The sequence below is a fragment of the Scyliorhinus canicula genome, chromosome 19, assembly GCF_902713615.1.
Source record: "Scyliorhinus canicula chromosome 19, sScyCan1.1, whole genome shotgun sequence".
NCBI lineage: Eukaryota > Metazoa > Chordata > Chondrichthyes > Carcharhiniformes > Scyliorhinidae > Scyliorhinus > Scyliorhinus canicula.
This window is the reverse complement of record NC_052164.1, coordinates 23692366-23718280: the sequence shown is the minus strand read 5'-3', so window position 1 is coordinate 23718280 and position 25915 is coordinate 23692366. Positions and strand designations below refer to the sequence as shown.

Below are 25915 nucleotides of genomic sequence, written 5' to 3'. Positions count from 1 at the left end.
AAAAGAAATTCCAGTTAAGCGGCAACTTAGTGTGGCCAATTTACCTACCTGCACATCATTGGGTTGTGAAGGTGAGACCCACACAGACACAGTAGATTGTGCAAACTCCACACAGACAGTGACCCGGGGCTGGGATCGAACCTCAGTACCGTGAGGCAGCAATGCTAACAACTGTTAGCAAATGCTAACAAATGCTAATAACAATAGGCGTGTCGCCTATAATAAACATTCCTTTTTTAAAAAATTTAGATTAGCCAATTATTTTTTCCAATTAAGGGGCAATTTAGCGTGGCCAATCCACCTACTCTGCACATTTTTGGGTTGTGGGGGCGAAACCCACGCAGACACGGGGAGATTGTGCAAACTCCACACGGACAGTGACCCAGGGCCGGGATCGAACCTGGGACCTCAGCGCCGTGAGGCGGTTGTGCTAACCACTAGGCCACCATGCTGCCCTATAATAAACATTCCTAAGTGATTATCAATCTTATGAAGTCACAAATTGCTGAGGGTTATTTTTAATAAACTGATAATTGATGTGTTGGGTAAGCTGGGTCTGCGAGGACTGCGTTTACCATAGCAGTGAGGGGGACAGGCTTCCAACACTTGGAGAAATGCAACTCTATTTTATTGAACTATCAACTGTTAAACATACTTAAACTGTGGATTCACACTATGCTGAGTTTGTCATAATATACACCAGTATATCATGGTGTAGACACACACACTGATGGACATACAGTTGGACCAATCAACATGCATAACACCGCAGCCAATCACCAGTTAGAGCACACTCACTACAAAGACAGAGGGCATCAGTTTTCCCGCTTATTCGGGATGCAGCCTTTCAGAAGTACAAGAGATTATAGTTTACAGCACAAACACTCACCATGTGCTGAGTGATTAGACTGGTTAGGATAGGCACAGGTCTTTAGTTAATCTAACATCGTGTTAACCCACAGTAAGAGTATGATCATCAGTTTATAGTTTAACAAAATAGTGAAGACAAAATGAAATGAAAATCGCTTATTGTGACAAGTAGGCTTCAATGAAGTTAGTGTGAAAAGCCCCTAGTCGCCACATTCCGGCACCTGTTCGGGGAGGCTGGTACGGGAATTGAACTGTGCTGCTGGCCTGCCTGGGTCTGCTTTAAAAGCCAGTGATTTAGCCCAGTGTGCTAAACCAGCCCCTTAGTGTTGTACTATTTTAAGTGTTGGTGGCCTGTATGTGTCAGAGCACCCAACACATCAGAGTTGACTGGAGACCTGAGGCTAACCTGACCAGACTATCTTGCTACCACATGGTGGATGTTCTTGTTGTTGCTCACGGGTTCTGGCTGTCTCAGAGGCTGCATCCCAAGAGAGCGGGAAAACTAGTGCCCTCTGGCTTTATAGTGGTCGTGTGCTGTCTGGTTATTGGCTGCTGTGTTCTGTGTGTTAATTGGTCATCCTGTGTGTCAATCAATGTCTGTCTGGGCACCATCATATACTTGTGTGTATATTATGACATCTCCCCCTTTTAAAAAAAATGTGTACATGGCAATAAATAGTGAGTATGTGAATGTGCCTGACTATGTACAAAGTATGTGAGCGTATTTACATGACTAAGAACCTGACTATATACAAAAAATATGAACGTATTTACATGGGAGGGTGTCTAGTGCAGATAGAGTGCATATAACAAATTATAGAAAACAATATGTACAGGCGAGTAAACGAAGAACAAGGCAACAAAACATTCAGTCTATAAATTCAGTCTCTGTGGCGGGCGGCGAATTCTGGTTGACCAAACGAGCATTTGGCTTTGTTGAGCCGGAGGCCATGCTTTATGAGATCAATGTGTTCCTGCGGAGTCGTGGACCAGACAATGATATAATTGACGTACACCCGCACCCCCTCGATGCCCTCCATCATTTGCTCCATTATTCGGTGGAACACCTCCAAGGCGGAGATGATACCAAAGGGCATCCGGTTGTAACAATACCGGCCAAACGGGGTGTTAAAAGTGCAGAGCTTCCGACTGGATGCGTCAAGTTTTATTTACCAAAACCCCTTGGAGTCATCCAACTTTGTGAAAGATTTGGCGCCAGCTATTTCGCAGGTGAGCTCTTCGCGCTTTGGGATAGGGTAGTGTTCCCTCATGACGTTACGGTTCAAATCTTTGGGGTCGATACAAATGCGCAGTTCCCCTGATGGGTTTTTAACACAAACCATGGAGCTAACCCAGTCCGTGGTTTCCGTAACCTTAGAAATGGCGCCGTGGTCCTGGAGGTCCTGCAGCCGCTGCTTGAGGCGGACCTTAAGGGGCGCCGTCACCCGACGGGGTGCGTGAACCACAGGTGTGGCATTCGGTCTCAAAATAATTTTGTACGTGTATGGGAGTGTGCCCATACCCTCAAAGTCGCTGTGGTATCATGCAATGATGTCCTTTAATTGTGTGTGGAAGTCGGCATCCGGCGAGGCTGATGCCTCAGCGGGCGACATGGAGTGAACCCGCTGTACGAGATTCAGGATCTTGCAGGCCTGAGCACCGAGCAAAGAAGCTTTGTTGGACCCTACAATTTCGAAGCGCAGGGTGGCTCTTAAGGAACGGTGCGATACCACAAGCTCACATGAGCCACTGGCAGCAATGGCATTGCCATTGTAGTCGAGAAGCTGGCAGGCCGATGGAAGGATGGTCGGCTTGACGTGGATGTTATCCAGGTCAGACTGCAAAATGAGGTTGGCGGAAGCGCTGGTGTCCAGCCTGAATCATATGCGAGATTTGTTGATCGTAAGGGTGGAACACACTCGTCGTCCGGATCAATGCTCATCACTTGGAGGGGCTTTGCCTTTTTTGAGGTAAGCATCGTATGCTTGGTGATGATGCCCACCCGGAATGGGGATGTGAGATCCTCGGTGTCGGGATCTGGAACCATGTCGGAGTCGGAATCTACAACGGGTTGCTGCACGGACCACACATTCCTGCGCTGCTGCTGGGACCCATGTGAGGTTGAGCAGTTGAGCAGATCTGCACAGGGCTGTGTAGTGTCCAAGCTTGCCACACTGGAGACAGCGTTGGTATTTCGCGGGACATTGCTACTTTAAGTGGGAGGAGCCACAGTTGTTGCACGTCGTAGCGCTGGCGTCAGGCTGCACAGTGCGCCACTGCGCATGCGCGGTGCGGTCGAATGATGTGCGCACCTGCGCAGTTCGGTCCTCGGCCTAGCCGTCGCCTCGGTCGTTGTGCGCATGTGCAGGAGCCTGGGAAAAGCTTGCGAAATGGCTGCCCTCATCCAGACTCAGGCCCTGGAGCTATTTTACCGCCTGCACCCACTCCATATCGTGGGGGCCTTGCCGCGCCGTCTCTGCCGCCTTAACATGGGAGTACTGGTTAGTAGGGTGTTCATGTAGGACGCAGATATCGATGGCTATGGCGAGGGTGATCAGCTTCACTTTAAGGAGCTGCTGGCGAAGGGAGTCGGAGTGGACCCCGAAAACGATCTGGTCGCGGATCATGGAGTCGGAAATGGAGTCGTAGTTACAGGATTGCGCGAGGAGACAATGATGGGTCGAGAAGGAGTGAAAAGGTTCATCCTTACCCTGCAGCCTCTGTTGGAACACGTAGCATTAAAAACTCTCTTTGACTTCGATGTCACAGTGGCTGTCAAACTTGAACAGGACTGTTTTGAACTTGGACTTGTCCTCACCTTCAGCAAATGTGAAGGAGTTAAAAATGTGGATGGCGTTGTCCCCGGCCATAGAGAGGAAGAGAGCAATCTTTCTGGCATCCGATGCGGCCTTGAGGTCGGTGGCTTTGAGGTACAGCTGAAACTTCTGCTTAAAAATCTTCCAGTTGGCACCGAGGTTGCCAGCGATGCAGAGCTGCGGGGGAGGGCGGACGTTGTCCATACTACCGGATGGCTGATCGCTGGTCAAAGGCAGACAATCTCAAGGTAGGTCCGTCAAACTATAACATCACACATTGGTACCATGATGTGTTGGGTAAGCTGGGTCCGCGAGGACTGTTTTTACCACAGCAGTGAGAGGGACAGGCTTCCAACACTTGGAGAAATGAAACTCTATTTTATTGAACTACCAACTGTTAAACATACTTGAACTGTGGGTTGACACTATGCTGAGTTGACTGGAGACCTGAGGCTAACCTGACCAGACTATCGTACTACCACATGGTGGATGTTCGTGTTGTTGCTCACGGGCTCTGACTGTCTCAGAGGCTGCATCCCGACAGAGCGGGAAAACTAGTGCCCTCTGGCTTTACAATGGCCCTGTCCTGTCTGGTGGTGGCTGCTGTGTTCTGTGTGTTAATTGGTCATCCTGTGTGTCAATCACTGCCTGTCTGTGCACCATCATATACTTGTGTGTATATTATGACAGGTGAACTCCCCACTGTTTTCTTCAGCAAGAATGTTCTTTTGTTCTCAATATCAACAAAGAGAGAGCGCAACTTAATTCAAGCGTGCACATATCACAGGGTGACTTCAAACCGTTGGTAATTTCTGTGGTTTTTAATTTTTTCAGCTTTGTATGTCCATTAATGTGCAATATCTAATTTTTATCAACAGGTGCACTCTGCGGAAGTATGGGTGGAAAGAGGAAGAAAAAGATGATGTATCTGACCACCAAAAACGCAGGTAACCAGCGCCCAAGTTGGCACATTGAGAGTTACTCTCACACAACAATAATCTGTCTTCTCCCACTGCAAACTCTATTTTATCAGCTGCATAATTTCAACTTTGTTTCTGTTTCAATTACCAATAATCGATCATCCAATTTAGTTGGCTGCTGTCTGCTGGACAATCTGAGAGACTCGAGCAATTATTACCTATGTACTCTTGATGACAATGTGCTGATGTTTATGAAAAATTGCTGGCATGAAATCTTTGCCCAGGGCTTGGGCGAAAGAGCCATCAACTATTGATTTTATCGTAATGACATGCATTGAAAGAAAGATTATACACTTCAAGACATACCAGAGTCTTATACAACCAGTTCTGTACATTTTGTGGTAACGCCACTGTTGTAATGTAGGAATCAAGATGCCAGTTTGACGCACAAACAACAAAGCCGCTAATCTAGTTTGGTGAGATTGACTAAGACGGGGCTTCATAAACTGGGGCAAGGTTCCGCTGTTCCTTTGGCTGCAGGTTACAACAAGAGGTGCGTCTGCATGGGCATGAAATGAGCCAGAGCCACGAGCTCCAAGATGGGCGATGGGGTGGGGGGGGGGGGTTGGGGGACAAGAGGAAGATGGGAGTGAGAGTAGGTGGGGGTGAATGAGGGGATGGTGAGAGCGAGGGAGATGGTGAGGGTGGGTGTTTGTGTGTGAGTAGGTGCTCCGATTAAAAATAGCAAAAATAAGTATTTGTTGGAAGTATTTGTTGAATAACGTAACTCTGTTTTGATCACAAATGTCTCCACAGAAGTCATGCATACATCTTTTAAGTTTGTTTTTGTCTATTTGTACCTATCGTGCAATAATAATCAATTTGTTTGTTGATTAATTCTTCAGCATCAGAAGAATGTTTCTTAGGAATTCCTTCAGTATTCGTGGGAGGTCTAAAAAGTTCCACTTCCCTGGAAAAGTTTTGGAAACCATAGCTTGACCCTTGGCCATGACACTGAAGACAACCCCCCTGCTCTCCGTTGAAAAATGGTGCAGTGGAACCTTTTATGCCTTGAGCGCACCGGCCCCGACTCAACATGGCGTCAGTGTTCAGGGGCCGGCCGTGCGACAACGTAGGCCCGGGGGGGGGGCCTCCGGTCGGTGGGCCCCGATCGCGGGCCAGACCCCATCGAAGGCCCCCTCCCGGTGAAGGATCGCTTTTCCCCACCTCACAGGCCGCCCTCCCCGACCCTTCGCGCAGAGTTCCCGCCGGCAGCGGCCAGGGGTGAACGGCGTCGGCGGGACTCTCGTATACGCTCGGCCCGTCCGGGCCGGTGTATCGGCAGCCCTGCCGATTCCAGCGGCCCGCGGTCAGCACCGCGTCAAACGTGCCGGCTCAAATGGCGCTGATTCTCCGCACCTCGGACAATCGCGCGCCGGTGTCGGTGCGTCGTGGCGCGGTTGCGGCAATTCTCTGGCCCGGCGCGGGGCTCGGAGAATCGCCCCCTGTGAGTCCCTTGGTACCACAACTGCATGTCAGTCTAGGTTATGTACTTAAATCCTAGATACATGTGGGACAAAGTGATATTCCATACAAATTATGTAACCCCCAAGCAGTTTCTCTTGAGTACTGGCAGACAGTTTGACTATTGCATTATTTCAATGGTGCCTCATTCTGTCCACCTACAGAAAGTTGAGCAGCGGTCAGACGTGAGGTTAACAGGTAATAGATGGTTGATATTTCCAACCTGTCCTCTGTGGCATTGAGGCAAGTTGTAGTGCTTCCAACTGCTTTACCAATTGCCATTGTCTGACTCTCAACACATATCCATAAATGAATGTGTTTTTTCCCAGATCTGCTGCATTCAACTCCTTTTTTAATTGATTAATTCAATGTAGTAGCTTGGTCCCTTTAAGGGGGTGAGCCTGGCAGGCCACATGATGGGCTAGAGGGCCAATCGTGCGGGAGCACGCAAACCCCAGCCAATAGTAAATTAGTGCAGGCCCTGAGAGCAGGGGCCCGATCAGTGTGGATTCCGCAGCCCATTTTAATCGTGTTCTGTGCCTGTGTTATACACACTAGCCATTGTCTTCCGTTAACAAGTACCCAAACAGTCGCTGGAGTGTGGCAACTAGAGGCTTTTCACAGCCCACTTAGAACACACAGTACAGAAGAAGGCCAATCAGCCCATCGAGTCTGCACCGACCCACAAAAGCCCTCACTTCCATCCTATCCCCGTAACCCAATAACCACTCCTAACGTTTTTGGTCACTAAGTGCTATTTAGCATGGCCAATCCACCTAATCTGCACATCTTTGGACTGTAGGAGGAAACCGGAGCACCCGGAGGAAACTCACGCAGACACATAGAACATAGAACATTAAAGCGCAGTACAGGCCTTTCGGCCCTCGATGTTGCGCCGACCTGTGACACCCCATCTAAAGCCCATCTACACTATTCCCTTATCGTCCATATGTCTATCCAATGACCATTTGAATGCGTTTAGTGTTGGCGAGTCCACTACTGTTGCAGGCAGGGCATTCCATGCCCTGACTACTCTCTGAGTAAAGAACCTACCTCTGACATCTGTCCTATATCTATCTCCCCTCAATTTAAAGCAATGTCCCCTCGTGCTAGACATCACCATCCGAGGAAAAAAGCTCTCAATGTCCACCCTATCTAATCCTCTGATCATCTTGTATGCCTCAATTAAGTCACCTCTTAACCTTCTTCTTTCTAACGAAAACAGCCTCAAGTCCTTCAGCCTTTCCTCGTAAGACCTTCCCTCCATACCAGGCAACATCCTGGTAAATCTCCTCTGTACCCGTTCCAAAGCTTCCACATCCTTCCTATAATGCGGCGACCAGAAATGCACACAATACTCCAAATGCGGCCGCACCAGAGTTTTGTACAACTGCAACATGACCTCATGGCTCCGAAACTCAATTCCTCTACCAATAAAAGCTAACACACCATAGGCCTTCTTAACAATCCTCTCAACCTGGGTGGCAACTTTCAGGGATCTATGGACATGGACACCGAGATCTCTCTGCTCATCCACACTACCAAGAATCTTACCATTAGCCCAGTACTCTGCTTTCTGTTATTCCTTCCAAAATGAATCACCTCACAATTTTCTGCATTAAACTCCATTTGCCACCTGTCAGCCCAGCTCTGCAGCTTATCTATGTCCCTCTGTAACTTGTAACATCCTTCTACACTGTCCACAACTCCACCGACTTTAGTGTCATCTGCAAATTTACTCACCCATCCTTCTACGCCCTCCTCCAGGTCATTTATAAAAATGACAAACAGCAGCGGCCCCAAAACAGATCCTTGTGGTACACCACTAGTAACTGGACACCAGTCAGAACATTTCCCATCAACCACCAGCCTTTGTCTTCTATCAGCTAGCCAATTTCTGATCCGAACTGCTAAATCACCCTGAATCCCATGCCTCTGTATTTTCTGCAACAGCCTACCGTGGGGAACCTTATCAAATGCTTTACTGAAATCCATACACACCACATCAACTGCTTTACCCTCATTCACCTGTTTGGTCACCTTCTCAAAGAACTCAATGACAACTTTGTGAGGCATGATCTACCCTTCACAAAACCATGTTGACTATCTCTACGGGGAGAACATGCAGACTCCGCATAGACAGTTACCCAATGGGGAATCGAACCTGGGACCCTGGCGCTGTGAAGCCACAGTGCTATCCACTTGTGCTACTGTGCTGCCCATTGCGACAATAATCAAAATTATTATTATTGTTACTCCTGGAACACTCCAGAGTTTTGTCCCAAGCCACCATATTGGTGACGAGATAACAAAGGTTCAATCATAGCCTGCAGTATCTCCTGATTCGAGTGGGGCATCATAGAATCCCTACAGTGTGGTAGGAGTCCATTCTGCCCACTGAGTTTGCACCAATCCTTGAAAAAACACCCCATCTAACCTTTTGACATTTTGGGGTAATTTAGCATGGTCAATCCACCTAACAACCAGTGTAAGTCCTCCTCTGGGAACCCACCTTGCTAATGCTGGCTGATAAATTCCAACAGAGGTGGTCAGAAAATGCTTTGTAGTGGACTTAGTGGGAGTCTCCATTTGCTTCTCCTGATGTTGCTGATTCAAGCTATCTTTGTCCTCCCTGTACTCAGGGCATGAGATCAATCAGGCCTTTACAAAACCTTGAAAGACTCCCCAATAAATTGCAAAATGTGGTGATACAGTGCGCTGATTAACACCCTGCTGAGATGAACAACTGCGTAAAATAGTCCTATTCTCAATTTAACTGTGAACTTTCTATTGGAAAAGTTGAAGTCGGATTATATTACAAAGGCTAACATTAAATGGCTGAATTACAGTCCAAGTCACTTACATTATTTTAACATCTTTCCAATGGATGTCTTGCCTATTATTAAGAGCTGTCAGCTGAAAAGAGCACAGCCAAGACACTAGGGCAAATGGTCCAACCTGCTGGGCTCAACAAGTCTCGTGTTGATGGAAAAAAAATCAACTGATCTCTTCTAAGGTAGAGACAGGGAAGTTTGAGGTGCCTCTCTGGGGGAGAAGGCACCGGTTAATCAGATAACACACACCTATTGGTTGTATACAGGTTGGCGCGTACAGTTGGCACGGGTTGTGCGGCGTATTCTGCATTTTATTTCGTTCTGGTTTGCTTTCAGTGCAATACGGCAGCTTGTTTAAAATGCAAACATTTGGGTAACTGTAAAAATACTGCCGACTGAACGTGCAGGAATATTTTGTGACGTGTGCAACTTTGCTCACTGCAACACGACATGATTAGCATTACTGAAATCATCTGGCCGAGGTGTCAATGCAGTGACAGATGTTTGTGTGTGTTCTAAGCAGATCTTCCTTTTGGGAGACGATTTGCTATTGTTGGACTTGGGACTACTTTCTGTTGTTGCCAGGTTTCTCGGCTCATCGTGGAAGTTGTAAGCAAGCGATGCCCGTTGTCTAGGGCAGCACGGTAGCACAAGTGATTAGCACTGTGGCTTAACAGCGCCGTGGTCCCAGGTTCAATTCCCTGCTGGGTCACTGTCTGTGTGGAGTTTGCCTGTTCTCCCCGTGTCTGCGTGGGTTTCTTCCGGGTGCTCTGGTTTCCTCCCACAGTCCAAAGACATGCTGGTTAGGTGTATTGGCCATGCTAAATTGCCCTTCGTGACCAAAAAAGGTTAGGAGGTGTTATTGGGTTATGGGGATTGTGTGGAAGTGAGGGCTTAAGTGGGTCAATGCAGACTCGATGGGCCGAATGGCCTACTTCTGTACCGTATGTTCTATGCTCCCTCTTTTCTTTTTTGCTGCAGCACTGACTTAGAAGTGGGGGAAGAAAGAGAACGCTTTGATAAATTTGGGAGGAAGTGAAAAGTCACAGTCATATGGACGATAGGAAATATTGCCTGGACAGCTATTCGTCAGCAGAAAAGCCTGGCTGAAGACTGAACGTCCCAAGATTAATCAACCCTCCTTTCTCTTCTCGGAGTTCTTTCCGGGTGTCTTTGCACCTGTCGGCTGGAACAACAATGATAGATTAAAGCCACATAAGATGCACTGAACATCGATGTGCCCGAACCCGTAAAAATATTTTCCAACCAAACTCTATTGTCTTTACTTTTAGTGTGATCAAACTTAATCAGAACAATAAGCTGAGCAATAACTTGAGTGGTTTAAGTGTAGTTTGAGCCCTGCACTGGGAAGCCAGGAACACAGACTTGGCCTAGTGCCACGACTGTACATGAGCTCATTTCAAAGTATTATTCGTCCCACCTTAGAACATAGAACAGTACAGCACAGAACAGGCCCTTCGGCCCTCAATGTTGTGCCGAGCCATGATCACCCTACTCAAACCCACGTATCCACCCTATACCCGTAACCCAACAACCCCCCCCCCCTTAATCTTACTTTTATTAGGACACTACGGGCAATTTAGCATGGCCAATCCACCTAACCCGCACATCTTTGGACTGTGGGAGGAAACCAGAGCACCCGGAGGAAACCCACGCACACAGGGGGAGGACGTGCAGACTCCACACAGACAGTGACCCAGCCGGGAATCGAACCTGGGACCCTGGAGCTGTGAAGCATTTATGCTAACCACCATGCTACCCTGCTGCCCTTGTTTGCATTCAACAATAAAAGCAAAGGCGTTAGCTGTGCTTCGGTTCAGAGCCACCTGTAATTTAAAGTATAATGAAGATGACAGTGGCTGATGCCCAATTTATTGCCTAATCAGGATCATTTGCCCAATTAAAGGTGTTTGTAATTCTACACTGAAAGCGGAAATGGAACAATAATAATCTTTGTTATTGTAACAAGTAGGATTACATTAACACTGCAATGAAGTTACTGTGAAAATCCCCTAGTCGTCACACTCTGGCACCTGTTCAGGTAAACTGAGGCAGAATTTAGAATGTCCAAATTACTTAACAGCACGTCTTTCAGGACTTGTGAGAGGAAACCGGAGCACCCGGAGGAAACCCACGCAGACACGGGGAGAACTCCAGACTCCGCACCGTCAGTGATCCAAGCAGGAAATCGAACCTGGGACCCTGCTGCTATGAAGCAACAGTGCTAACCACTGTGAAACCATGCCCTGAAGGAAAGCGAGTTTATTTTAATTGCCAATTTGATCAGCAATCCATCTCACCCAATCTCTGCATTAAGCAACAAAGTCTTTGGAGCTTTGAAAGGTGCAATCGACAGTGACCTGTCTATCCCACATAGCACCAAGCAATTCACTGGTTATGATTCTGTGAGCAAGGAATTCAATCCTGAAGTCCATCGTAAAGACATATTTGGGTTGAACATAGCAGAGAACATGCACTACCTGATGGATGAGCACAAGGATGCCTATAAGAAGCAATTTTCTCAATACATCAAGCATGGAGTCACAGCTGACATGATAGAAAATTTGTATAAGAAAGCTCATGCTACTATTAGAGGAAACCCTGTTCATGGGAAGAAGCCCAAGAGTGAAGTCAAGGAAAAGAGGTGAAGCACAGAGAGGACATTCTGGTGGGAAGAAGAGCGTACTTCTTATTGTGCTGTCTATATGCCCTTGATTTTAGGGGAGTGGAGTCATTAAGGGTGGAGGTTTGATGTCATTTGGGATGGGGCTTGACATCATCTGGGGCGAGCCGGCACATCACCAGAGGGAGAACACAAGGCCCCCAGACGCGTACATCTGCCTCTGCCATCTACCCCTGCTTGTTGTGAAAGGGCACAAACCCAGCCTAATGGGAAGGGACTAGTTAGAACAATTCAACACAAAATTCTTTAATTTCCAATGGTGTCCTGCAAGATGTTCTGAGAAGATCTGAGGACGTTTTTCACAGCGAACGAGGTCAGATCAATGGTGCAAAAGCCAAAATTTAAGTCAATCAAGATTCGATGCCCAAGTTCTTTTAGAGCCAGGCCAGTTTGTTATGCCCGGCATCATAAGGCCGAAGCTGAGTTGAAGAGATTAGAAGAACTGGGCATAATCAGACTGGTTCAGTTTTCTGAGTGGGCAGCTCCGCTAGCCCCCAACCTCAAGTCTGATCAAGGAACTGTGGGGACTACAAATTAACTATAAATCAGGCTGCCTAGATGGACAGCTACCCGATCCCAGGATCAAAGACCTCTACACCAAGCTGGCGGAAGCCTTACCTACTCTAAATTAGATCTCAGCCGTATGTGGATGTTCACCACAATAAATACACATGAGGACCTATTTCAGTACATGAGGTTGCAAGTTAGTGGAGTGTCAACCTGCATTATTTTCCAGTGTATAATGGAAAACAACTTGAAGGGATTCCCAAAGTAATGGTCTACCTTGACAACTTTTTAGTCACCGGGACTACGTCCAAGGAGGCACATGTCTAGCCTGGAGGAAGTGTTAACAAGGTTTTGGGATGTGGGTGTCCATCGCAAATGTGAAAAATGTACTATCCAGGCCTCTGACATGATGTATTTAGGATTCCGTGTAGATGCGACAGGTTTACATTCGCTCAGCGAACATTCGGACCCTGGTCGATACCATTGCAGGCCTCCATGACTGGCAGCGCCAGGTGTCGGTGGGGCGACGGGGCACCTCCCCGCTTGCACCTCCGTCCCACAGTGAGGCCCGGGGGCCACCGGGCTCCCTGAGGGAGGAGGAGGTTCTGGGGGCCGTCCCATTAACTCCATCACGGGACGTCTCTGAACGCTCGGCCTCCCCCGCCCGTCCCTGGTGCATCCAGTGGGCAGCGGGCAGAGCAGGGTGGCACCACGTCATCCGACACCCCCGCTGAGCAGCCTGGCCCATCAAGGCTGGGTCGTCCCAGGAAACGAGTGCCGACGGGGAGCTACGTCGCGGGGCGAGATTCTCAGCAGTCCGCCTCCACTCCCGCTGTACCATCTGGGGATTCACTTAGACATAGTGGTAGGGCCCGTAAGGCAATGAAGAGGGACGCATAGTAAGTTGGCACGGGTGCAGGGCACAGTTTAGTTGTAGGGGCTAGGGCATCTGTACATAATATTCACCATTAAACTCACTGTTGCACCTAACTTGTAAGACTGTGTAATTTTACCGTTGCCACGGGGATAGTGATGGTGACCGAGTGTCGTTGGGGTTGACGAGCGGTGAAACTTCGGTGCCGGGTGTGCAGTCCTGTCACGCATCCCACCCCCACCCCCCCGGACACCGTAGTCCTCGGCACTCCGACGCCAGCTACCCCACGCGGGCACGTGATGGAGTGTCCCTGATGGACTTAGCGAACTCAGCGAACACCGAGATGGATGGTTCAGCTATTGCCATGAGTCAGACTTTGTCTAACAATTCTGAGCTCACAGCTCATCGCAGATCAGGCTGTCAACATTCAACATGGCACTGATCACACCCGCTGACACAGCCATCAATGTCGTGCCATACCGTTGTGCCGCAGTGGTAAGGGGTAAGGTGATGTCGAAGTGGAGCAGTGTATGCGGAGAGGGAGTGCGAGGGGGGGGCTGTTGGGGGTTGTGTGCTGTCCATGTGCATGACTGGCGATGCAGGTGGTAGTGGTAGTGTTCAGCAATCCCCTCCCATGCGATGCGTGGATCTTGCAGCCAACAACGGGCCGCGTGCCCGCTGTCCTCGACGGTGCCGTCGTGCAGCCTCCTGGACATTACCAGCACCCAGGTCATATCAGTGTCCTGCGCCCAACGCCCCACCCTGCTGCACGGCAACCTCCTCCACCTCTTCCACCTCAACCTCCTCCTCCTCCTCTTCGTTAGCGTTAGCACCACTTCCATTGGCTTCTCCCTCCGACTCCTCCATCTTCCCTCTGCATAGCAATGTTGTGCAGCGCACAGCATACCACAACAATGCAACCGACCCTGTCGGGCCGATACTGCAGGGCTCCTCCGGAGGGGTCCAGGCATCTGAATCTCATCTTAAGCAGTCCGAAGCACCGCTCCACCACACCTCTTAGGCGTTGGCCTAAGGCCTCCGTTTCAGCGTCATCAGCCAAGACCTCAATGGATAACCCCTGTCGCCCAGCAACCAGCCCCTCAGTCCCTCAAACTTTGTGGGGATGAATGAATGCGCAAGAATGTAGGCATCATGCACACTCCCTGGGAACCTTGCGCACACGTGCATGATCCTCATATGGGGGTTGCAGACCACCTGGATGTTCATCGAGTATGTGCCCTTCCTGTTAGTGAACACTTCCCTGTTGCCTGCAGGCGGGTGCATGGGGATGTGAACACCATCGATCACTCTCTGGACCATCGGTATCCCAGCCACCTTGGCAAATCCACGGGCTTGTGCTTCCTGATGTGCTCGGTCCTCGGGAAATGTAATGTAACGGTCCGCGATGGCGACCAGGGAGTCAGTAAGTCCCGGATGCACCTGTGGACCGATGCCTGTGATATCCCGGATAGGTCCCCGCTCGGAGACTGGAAGGAACCGGTAGCGTAGAAGTTAAGTGCCACCGTCACCTTGACGGATACCGGTATTGCGTGTCCTCCTCCCGTTCCACGTGGGGCGAGGTGTGACCGTCTCCCTGCTGAACCGGAGTCTCCTCCCGCATGAGATGTCCGGTAGTTCCTCGAAAGACATCCGGTCACGATACACCCTTGTCTTCGATTGCTGTCTCTGGCACCCTGGCTCCACCATCAGTGTCTCCTCCTCCTCCCCCCATGCTGCTCGACATCAGTGCCCACATCCTGTGCCTTCCTCAGCGTTTGGGGGTCACTGTTCCTCTCAGCATCCTCCTGAACATACCGACCATGAGTGCCTGCGGTCTGTATGGCGACGACGGGCCACTCCGCCATTCCCTCTGCTGCTGCAGCTGCCCCTGCATCTGCATTCACTGTGGGCTGTTGCTGTCGACGCTGCTGGATGGCCAACTGCAGTGCAGCGGCCCCAACCACTGCGGTGAAGATCGCCGTCTGGTTGGCATACATGGTCACCTACAGAAGGGTGGTGGGGGCAGAGAAACGACATGTTAGACGGAGGTTCTTCGACACCTCGGCAGCCGGCTACCACGGGATACCTGTGTGTCCCGGTGGCCTGGTCGCGCTGCTGACAGGCGGCCAGCCTAATCCCTGGTCACTGTCTGCGTCCAACGGTCAGTTAACAATCTCCTCCTCACCGGTGCGTCAGTGGGCTGTGCCCATCAGCCACACGGCAACCAGCGGGCGTGTCGTCGTCACTGGCCTGCCATGGTAGGGCGGCTGAGATATTACATCCGCGGGTGGACGACCCCCTCCACTCCCTCCCTCTCCCCCCCACCTCCACTCACTCCCTCTCCCCCCTTCCATCACTCACTCCCTCTCCCCCCCCACCTCCACTCACTCCCTCTACACCCCACCTCCACTCCCTCCCTCTCCCCCCCACCTCCACTCACTCCCTCTCCCCCTTCCATCACTCACTCCCTCTCCCCCCCCCACCTCCACTCACTCCCTCTCCCCCCCACCTCCACTCACTCCCTCTACACCCCACCACCACTCACTCCCTCTACCCCCCACCTCCACTCACTCCCTCTCCCCCCCACCTCCACTCACTCCCTCTACACCCCACCTCCACTCACTTCCTCTACCCCCCACCTCCACTCACTCCCTCTCCCCCCACCTCCACTCACTCCCTCTACACCCCACCTCCACTCACTCCCTCTACCCCCCACCTCCACTCACTCCCTCTCCCCCCCACCTCCACTCACTCCCTCTACCCCCCACCTCCACTCCCTCCCTCTCCCCCCCACCTCCACTCACTCCCTCTCCTCCCTTCCATCACTCACTCCCTCTCCCCCCCACCTCAACTCCCTCCCTCTCCCCCCCCACCTCCACTCACTCCCTCTCCTCCCTTCCATCACTCACTCCCTCTCCCCCCCACCTCCACTCACTCCCTCTACACCCCACCTCCACTCACTCCCTCTACACCCCACCTCCACTCACTCCCTCTCCCCCCCACCTCCACTCACTCCCTCTACACCCCACCTCCACTCACTCCCTCTCCCCCCCACCTCCACTCACTCCCTCTACCCCCCACCTCCACTCACTCCCTCTACACCCCACCTCCACTCACTCCCTCTACACCCCACCTCCACTCACTCCCTCTGCACCCCACCTCCACTCACTCCCTCTCCCCCCCACCTCCACTCCCTCCCTCTCCCCCCCACCTCCACTCACTCCCTCTCCCCCCCCACCTCCACTCCCTCCCTCTACCCCCCCACCTCCACTCACTCCCTCTGCACCCCACCTCCACTCACTCCCTCTCCCCCCCACCTCCACTCCCTCCCTCTACACCCCACCTCCACTCCCTCCCTCTCCCCCCCACCTCCACTCACTCCCTCTCCTCCCTTCCATCACTCACTCCCTCTCCCCCCCACCTCCACTCACTCCCTCTACACCCCACCTCCACTCACTCCCTCTACACCCCACCTCCACTCACTCCCTCTCCCCCCCACCTCCACTCACTCCCTCTACACCCCACCTCCACTCACTCCCTCTACACCCCACCTCCACTCACTCCCTCTCCCCCCCACCTCCACTCACTCCCTCTCCCCCCCACCTCCACTCACTCCCTCTACACCCCACCTCCACTCACTCCCTCTACACCCCACCTCCACTCACTCCCTCTCCCCCCCACCTCCACTCACTCCCTCTCCCCCCCACCTCCACTCACTCCCTCTCCCCCCCACCTCCACTCCCTCCCTCTACCCCCACCTCCACTCACTCCCTCTCCCCCCCACCTCCACTCACTCCCTCTCCCCCCACCTCCACTCACTCCCTCTACACCCCACCTCCACTCACTCCCTCTACACCCCACCTCCACTCACTCCCTCTCCCCCCCACCTCCACTCACTCCCTCTCCCCCCCACCTCCACTCACTCCCTCTCCCCCCCACCTCCACTCACTCCCTCTCCCCCCACCTCCACTCACTCCCTCTCCCCCCCACCTCCACTCACTCCCTCTACACCCCACCTCCACTCACTCCCTCTCCCCCCCACCTCCACTCACTCCCTCTACACCCCACCTCCACTCACTCCCTCTACACCCCCACCTCCACTCACTCCCTCTCCTCCCACCTCCACTCACTCCCTCTACACCCCACCTCCACTCACTCCCTCTACCCCCCACCTCCACTCACTCCCTCTCCCCCCACCTCCACTCACTCCCTCTACACCCCACCTCCACTCACTCCCTCTCCCCCCCCACCTCCACTCACTCCCTCTACACCCCACCTCCACTCACTCCCTCTACACCCCACCTCCACTCACTCCCTCTCCCCCCACCTCCACTCACTCCCTCTCCCCCCCACCTCCACTCACTCCCTCTACCCCCCACCTCCACTCACTTCCTCTCCCCCCCACCTCCACTCACTCCCTCTACCACCCACCTCCACTCACTCCCTCTCCCCCCACCTCCACTCACTCCCTCTCCCCCCTTCCATCACTCACTCCCTCTCCCCCCCACCTCCACTCACTCCCTCTACACCCCACCTCCACTCACTCCCTCTACCCCCCACCTCCACTCACTCCCTCTACCCCCCACCTCCACTCACTCCCTCTACCCCCCACCTCCACTCACTCCCTCTCCCCCCTAAGTGCACGCGCACTTAGTACTTTGATCTGAAATTTCTTTGCCCGTTATCACAACGGAGATATTTACCATTTATTTTACACGGTTAAGATTGTGAATAAAATAATTCTATGAAGCGCATAGGGAGCTTGTGCATCATTTCAAGATCCATGTTCTTTGTCATACCGTGTCTAAGGTTGATATGAAAAAATTCACACTCCAGGAGGGAATGTGTTTTAGATAAAGACACATTCTTGTGATTGAGGTGCAGGGCAATCTGTGCATATTACGAAACCTGATCTGGGAGTGCCGATTATGGAAAATTCATCCTGGATGTGAAAACCAAATATCCCTAAATATCCAACAACATCAAAGCAAAATGTTTATCCATGCTTAGCAAACGACCTGTGTCGTAAACAAGTGAATAATGTTGGAAATTTTTCCTGCTAAGAACATAAATATTGAGGCACTGCAGATATTTTCTTGTCACATTCGACTGTATTACAAAGAAGCACTGTAGATTTTCATATTAAGCTATTTATTTGACACTAATGAAATCTAAATTTATTTTAATATGTTAAAAGCGTGGACCTGTACCCACCTCCCTACCCTTCTGTCTATTTTAGTTGCGTTAAAAATATGCAGTTTTATCGCTTTCTCTTTACCCATTTTAGTTTATAGAACATGGAACATATAACAGTACAATATTCCAAGTGTGGTCTAGCCAGGGTTTTATAAAGCTGCAGCAAAACCTTGTGGCTCTTAAACTCAATCCCCCGTTAATGAAAGCCAACACACCATGCTCCTTCTTAACAACCCTATCAACCTGGGTAACAACTTTGAGGGATCTATATACGTGGACCCCAAGATCCCTCTGTTCTTCCACACTTCCAAGAATCCAGCCTTTAATCCTGTATTCAGCATTCAAATTCAACCTCCCAAAATGAATCACTTCACATTTATCAAGGTTGAACTCCACCTGCCAATTCTCAGCTCAGAGCTGGATCCTGTCAATGTCCTGTTGGAACCTGCAACAGCCCTCGGCACTTTTACAACTCCACCAACCTTTGTTCCATCGGCAAACTTACTAACCCACCCTTCCACGTCTTCATCCAAGTAATTTATAAAAAACACAAAGAGCAAAGGTCCCAGAACAGATGCCTGCGGAACACCACTGGTCACCATCCTCCAGGCGGAATACTTTCCATCCAATACCACTCACTATCTTCTTTCAGCCAGCTAATTCTATATCCGGACAATCAGATTTCCCTGTATCCCATGTCCCCTAACTTTCTGAATGAGTCTACCATGAGAACTTTATCAAATGACTTACTGAAATCCATATATACATCAACTGCCCGACCTTCATCAATGTGTCTTGTCACATCCTTAAAGAATTCAGTGAGGCTTGTGAGGCATGACCTGCCGTTCACATAACCATCTTTAATCAAACTGTTTTTCTAAATAATCATAAATCCTGGGCTGGATTCTCCCAAAAATGGGGTGATGTCCTCACGCTGGCGCAAAAACGCTGGCGTTTCACTCCAGACTTGCCTGAAAAAAAAATAATGAGCAATTCACTTACCTGCAGGAGACTGGTAGGGACCCGGGGAGCTTCATGCAGCTTTGGCTGTGGATACGGGCCCCGGCACTTCCGGTTCCAAATCTGTGCATGCGCACGGTGATGGCCTCTAGCGGCCGCGCCGAACGCCATGGCGGACTCGGACCGCAGACCAGGACCAAGAAACAAGGTCCCATCGAACTGCCCCACGCCGCTTAATCTGACCTGCCTGATTGCTGCCCCGGCCGCCCATAAGGCACCCCCCCCCCCCCCCCCCCCGGTGTTGGGTCCCCCCCTCCGCCCCGCCCTAGGGCGGCTGCGGACTGAGTCGCCACACGTGAGTCCCAACCGGCCAGACATGGTTAGGACTACGCCATCGGGAACATAGCCAGTCGGGACCGGAGTATCGCTGGGAGGGCCTCTGGCAATGGCCCCCCCAGCTGTGTGTGATTCTCCGGAGGACCGGACAATTGCGGGATCAGCACCGGGTCCGATTCGCACATAAAAGTTCAAAACGCGATTTTGGCGCGGGGCTGTGGAGAATCCAACCCTCTATCTCCCAGAATCCTTTCCAATACTTTGCTCACAACAGATGTAAGACTGACTGGTCTGTAATTCCCAGGGATTTCCCTATTCCCTTTCTTGAAGAGGGGAACAACATTTGCCTCCCTCCAAACATCCGGTACTACTCCAGTGAAGAGGGAGGACGCAAAGATCATCACAAGCGGCTCAGCAATCTCCTCTCTCACTTTCCATAGTAACCTTGGGTATATCCAGGGGACTTATCTATCCTGATGTTTTTCAAAATTTCCAGCACATCCTCCTTTTTAATATCAACCTGTTTGAGCCTATTAACCTGGTTCACGATGGTCTCATACTCTCACTCTGGTCATCCTATTATTTCTCCATAAGTGTGGAATGCCTTGTGGTTTTCCCTAATCATTCCCGCCAGAGCTTTTTCATTCCTCCTTCTCCTTTCATCTCCTCAGTCCATTTTTGAGTTCCTTCCTGGCTACCTTGTAACAGTATTCACACCATATGCCTTCTTAACAACCCTATCAACCTGCATCAGTATTCACCAAAGAGAAGGGATTGCCTTTGCATCAGTATTCACCAAAGAGAAGGAATTGGTGGATGTTGAGTCTGGAGAAGGGTGTGTAGATAGCCTGGGTCACATTGAGATCCAAAAGGACGAGGTGTTGGGCGTCTTGAAAAATATTAAGGTAGATGAGTCCCCAGGCCCTGATGGGATCTACCCCAGAATACTGAAGGAGGCTAGAGAGGAAATTGCTGAGGCCTTGACAGAAATCTTTGGATCCTCACAGTCTTAAGGTGATGTCCCGGATGACTGGAGAATAGCCAATGTTGTTCCTTCGTTTAAGAAGGGTAGCAAGGATAATCCAGGGAACTACAGGCCGGTGAGCTTTACATCAGTGGTAGGGAAATTACTGGAGAGAATTCTTCGAGACAGGATCCACAAGCAAATGGGTGTATTAGTGAGTGGCAGCATGGTTTTGTGAAGGGGAGGTCGTGTCTCACTAACTTGATAGAGTTTTTCGAAGAGGTCACAAAGATGATTGATGCAGGTAGGGCAGTAGATGTTGTCTATATGGACTTCAGTAAGGCCTTTGACAAGGTCCTTCACGGTAGACTGGTACAAAAGGTGAAGTCACATGGGATCAGGGGTGAGCTGGCAAGGTGGATACAGAACTGGCTAGGTCATAGATGGCAGAGAGTAGCAATGGAAAGGTGCTTTCCTAATTGGAGGGCTGTGACTAGTGGTGTTCCACAGGGATCAGTGCTGGGAGCTTTGCTGTTCGTAGTATATATAAATGAGTTGGAGGAAAATGTAACTGGTCTGATTAGTAAGTTTTCAGATGACACAAATGTTGGTGGAATTGCGGATAGCGATGAGGACTGTCAGAGGATACAGCAGGATTTAGATCGTTTGAAGACTTGGGCGGAGAGATGGCAGATGGAGTTTAATCCAGACAAATGTGAGGTAATGCATTTTTGAAGGTCTGATGCAGGAGGGAATATACAATGAATGGTAGAACCCTCAAGAGTATTGAAAGTCAGAGAGATCTAGGTGTACAGGTCCACAGGTCACTGAAAGGGGCAACACAGGTGGAGAAGGTAGTCAAGAAGGCATACGGCATGCTTGTCTTCATTGGCCGGGGCATTGAGTATAAGAATTGGCAAGTCATGTTGCAGCTGTATAGAACCTTAGTTAGGCCACAATTGGAGTATAGTGTTCAATTCTGGTCGCCACACTACCAGAAGGATGTGGAGGCTTTCGAGAGGGTGCAGAAGAAATTTACCAGGATGTTGCCTGGTATGGAGGGCATTAGATATGAGGAGCGGTTGAATAAACTCGGTTTGTTCTCACTGGAACGACAGAAGTTGAGGGGCGACCTGATAGAGGTCTACAAAATTATGATGGGCATAGACAGAATGGATAGTCAGAGGCTTTTCCCCAGGGTAGAGGGGTCAATTACTAGGGGGCATAGATTTAAGGTGTGAGGGGCAAGCTTTAGAGGAGATGTACGAGGCAATATTTTTTACACAGAGGGTAGTGGGTGCCCGGAACTCGCTGCCGGAGGAAGTGGTGGAAGCAGGGACGATAGTGACATTCAAGGGGCGTCTTGCCAAATACATGAATAGTATGGGAATAGAGGGATACGGACCCAGGAAGTGTAGAAGATTTTAGTTTAGATGGGCAGCATGGTCGGCGCGGGCTTGGAGGGCCGAAGGGCCTGTTCCTGTGCTGTCCTTTTCCTGGTTCTTTGTTCTTTTTTGTTAACCCTCTAGAGCCATGCCAGATCCTTGCTTCCTCAACCTAACATAAGCTTCCTTCTTTCTCTTGACTGGAAGCTCCACTTCTCTTGTCATCTAAGGCTCCTTCACCGTACCATTCCTTCCTTATCTCAGTGGGACAAAAATATCCAGCACTCGTAGCAAGTGCTGCTTAAACAACCCCCACATTACTGTTGTGCATGTCCCTGAGAACAACTGTTCCCAAGCTATGCTCCTCAGCTCCTGTCTAAAAACAGTATAATTTCCCCTCCCTTCCTATACTGTCTGTTCCTATCCGTCTCCATGACTATGGTAAAGGTCAAGGAGTTGTGGTCACTGTCACCAAAATACTCTGCCATCGAGACATCTGACACCTGGCCTGGTTCGTTGCCAAGCACCAAATCCAATATGGCCACCTCAGTCGTCCTATCTACATATTGTGTCAGGAATCCTTCCTGTACACACGTGACAAAATCTGCTTCATCCAAACCATTTGTATTAAGGACGTTCGAGTAAATATTAGGGAAGTTACTTCTGCACCTTTCCAAGATCTGCCGCCCAATCTGTTCCTCCATCTTCCTGCTGCTATTGGGAACTCTATAGAAAACTCCCAAAAAAAGTGACTGCTCCTTTCTTGTTTCCGACTTCCACCCATACTGACTCAGTAGACAAACCCTCCTTGACTACCTCTTTTTCTGCAGCTGTGATGCACTCCCTAATTAACAGTGCCACTCCCCCTCCTCTTTTACCTCCCTCTTCTTCTTAAAACGTCTAAACCCTGGAACATCTAATAACCATTCCTGCCCCCGTGAAATCCATGACTCCGTAATGGCCACAAGATCGCAGTTCCAGTACTAATCCATGCTCTAAATTCATCTCCCTTATTCCTGACACTCCTTGCATTGAAACATACACACTTTAACCCGTTCCACTGAGTGTAACTTTGCCCTATCCTTCCTCAGACTCGCTGCATACTATTTCTGCCTGTTTAACAGCTACCCTATCATATGATCCATAGCTCTGGCTCCCATCCCCCTGCCAAACTAGTTTCTTCACATGTTCCCATGTTCCCTCCAGAGCATTGCACATCTACGAATAAGGGAAGCCAATTAAGTGCCGAAACTCAGGTATTATCCATGTACAGCTGCATTCACCAAAATCTATGTAAGAAAAGTCTTATAGGTGACTTCCCTATCATTCTATCCCATTCCGAAAATGGGTTTCAGGGAGGTTGTACAAAATTATCTTTGTACTCCACTGTTGCAATCACAGTTGATGTTATAACTGGACGGGATGATCCTAGAAAGTAACGGCAGCACGGTAGCATTGTGGATAGCACAATCGCTTCACAGCTCCAGGGTCCCAGGTTCGATTCCAGTTTGGGTCACTGACTGTGCGGAGTCTGCACATCCTCCCCGTGTGTGTGGGTTTCCTCCCACAGTCCAAAGATGTGCAGGTTAGGTGGATTGGCCATGCTAAATTGCCCTTAGTGTCCAAAATTGCCCTTAGTGTTGGGTGGGATTACTGGGTTATGGGGATAGGGTGGAGGTGTTAACTTTGGGTAGGGTGCTCTTTCCAGGAGTCGATGCAGACTCGATGGGCCGAATGGCCTCCTTCTGTACTGTAAATTCTATTCTTGACACAAAAGACTTTAATTTTTACTATTTGTTTAATAAAACATGGAGGATCAGTCACAAGACCGCTAATTAGTTTTAACAACAAGAAAAAAAATATTTATTAAACATGAAAAAAGCGGAGTATAATACAATACTCCTTTACTCCCTTTAGTTTAACAATTACAAATATAGTTTAGAAGTAGTACTGATTACAAAGTACATCTTAAGCTGCAATGGTCTCATTAACACACAAAGTCCCTTTTAAGAACACAAGATGACTGTGATAAGACACACTCCTCTCTGATCCCAAATGAATGTCTGTGGATTTCATTTAAAGTGTCCCCCGATGATTCTTATTCCTGAGCCACCTTGTGTCCCTTCACCCCTCACCCCCCACAACCTTTCCCCGGCCCTTCATACCCACCCTCACCCCTCCTTTTGTGGATATGGCCCCGCATTCCCCAACCCTTGGCAGTGCCAACCAGGCACCTTGGCACTGCCAATGTGGCACCCTGGCAATGCCCCTGGCAGTGACAACAGGACACCCTGGCAAACCGGGGTGATTCAAGCTGGCACTAGGAACAAAGTTGATATGCCATTCCATGGCACAGAGCACAAAAGAGGATTGGGGTTTTTGCTGAATCTGAGAGGTACGGGGCCTGATCTCTCTGACAGGCCACACTCCTCAGAGATTGAGATACCTTTTTCTTAAGGTAGTCCAGATTTCAGAATACTGCTGTGGCTCCCCAAATTTCTGGCAACCTCCCTGCCCCCCCCCCCCCCCCAACCCCTCCACCGACCCCCTTCAGGCTCTGCCCCTAGGCAGTGCCAATCTGGCACCTTGCATTCCAAGGGGTGGCAAGGAGGTGAGTACCCTCCGTACGTTGTCTCTGATGTGCTGAATAGGGTCTTTCAGGGGAGGAGGAGGTCGGTAGGAGGGGGGGTATGCTCGGCTAGAGGTGCTCAGGTCGGGCGTCTTTCTTGGGATCAGGGCGTTTGACTGGTCTTCCCATCTGCACCCTTTAATCCCTTTAAACTCTGTCAGAATCTCAAAATTATAGATCTCTAAAGCACCTGTTCTTTCCAGGAAACTCTTTAGAACAAAGACAACTGCTGTTAGAAAAACAGCTGCGCCTCAGATTTAATGGACCCCTGTTGAGCTCTGTAAATAAAGTGGTATCCTTCCTTTGAAACTGCCTGAACCTGTTAAACATAAGGCTTTTAAAAGGCAAGTGCCCGTGAACTTGAATGTAAACAATACAGTTCAAAGCTTTTGGGCTCTAGGCATGCACACAGACTCGAAAAAGATGAAGGACAATGAAATTGACAGTGAAAAAAGACCACTTCAAATGTTTCCACCACATTAAAGGGAATACTTTTATTTCATCTCACAGAAATTTGAACTTGGCATGCTGACAGTTTTACCAGTTTAAGTTGGGCAGCACGGTGCACAGTGGTTAGCACTACTGCATCATGGCACTGAGGACTCGGGTTCGCTCCTGGCCCCGGGTCACTGTTTGTGTGGAAATTGTACATTCCCCCCATGCCTGCGTGGGTCTCACCCCCACAAGCCCCCCAAAATGTGCAGGGTAGGTGAATTGGCCATGATTAATTGCTCTTAATTGGAAAAAAAGGATTGGATAGGCTAAATTTTTAAAAAGGGTTTAAGTCTACAGATGATAAAACATTTCCTTTATTCTCAGAGAATTTTAACATTGAGATGCTGACAGGCAGTTTAAAGGGTTTTATGGTTGCAGATGTGAAGACCAGCCAAATGACTCACATCCCAGGAAAGATGCCGACCTGAGCTCTTCCAGCCCAACAAAATCCCCCTGAACCCCACCTCCCACAAAGGACACTATTCGGCACCCTGGAGGCAAGTGTCGGGAGGGTACTCACCCTCTTGCCCCCCTTTGGGAGTGCAAACCGCCAGGTCTCTGTTTCTCAGGACTCACACCAATTCACGCCAGAGGGAATTAATGAGGTGAAACTGGCAACCTGCCTGATAATTACATTAAAATTGCATGTTGCCACCCGGTCTGGGTGAGAAACTCATTGGAGCCAGGAGGGTGGGCCGTGTGACCCCAGCAGGTTTGACGGCAGCATGTCCCCATTTGTGGAATACCTGTAGAGATTTAATGGATTTACTGTTATGAACAGATGATCTTGGCACTTATTAATGTGGTAACTGATGTGACCGACCCTCCAGATCTTGTGCATGTTATGACCCCATTTTTTGACCGATGCCCAATCCACAGGCTGTCATGAATCGCGCCAGTA

The 25915-nt window shown here is 50.0% G+C and overlaps 1 protein-coding gene across 10 annotated transcripts in view; it reads left to right on the top strand.

Annotated features, from left to right (window-relative positions):
• Positions 1-25915, top strand: part of mpp2b (membrane protein, palmitoylated 2b (MAGUK p55 subfamily member 2)) — a 721652-nt gene that overhangs the window by 675471 nt on the left and 20266 nt on the right. For all 10 annotated transcript variants that reach the window (XM_038778705.1, XM_038778698.1, XM_038778704.1 and 7 more), the window contains one exon: positions 4565-4633. In XM_038778705.1, the coding sequence (XP_038634633.1) occupies positions 4565-4633 (69 nt within the window). The remainder of the gene's footprint in view (positions 1-4564; positions 4634-25915) is intronic.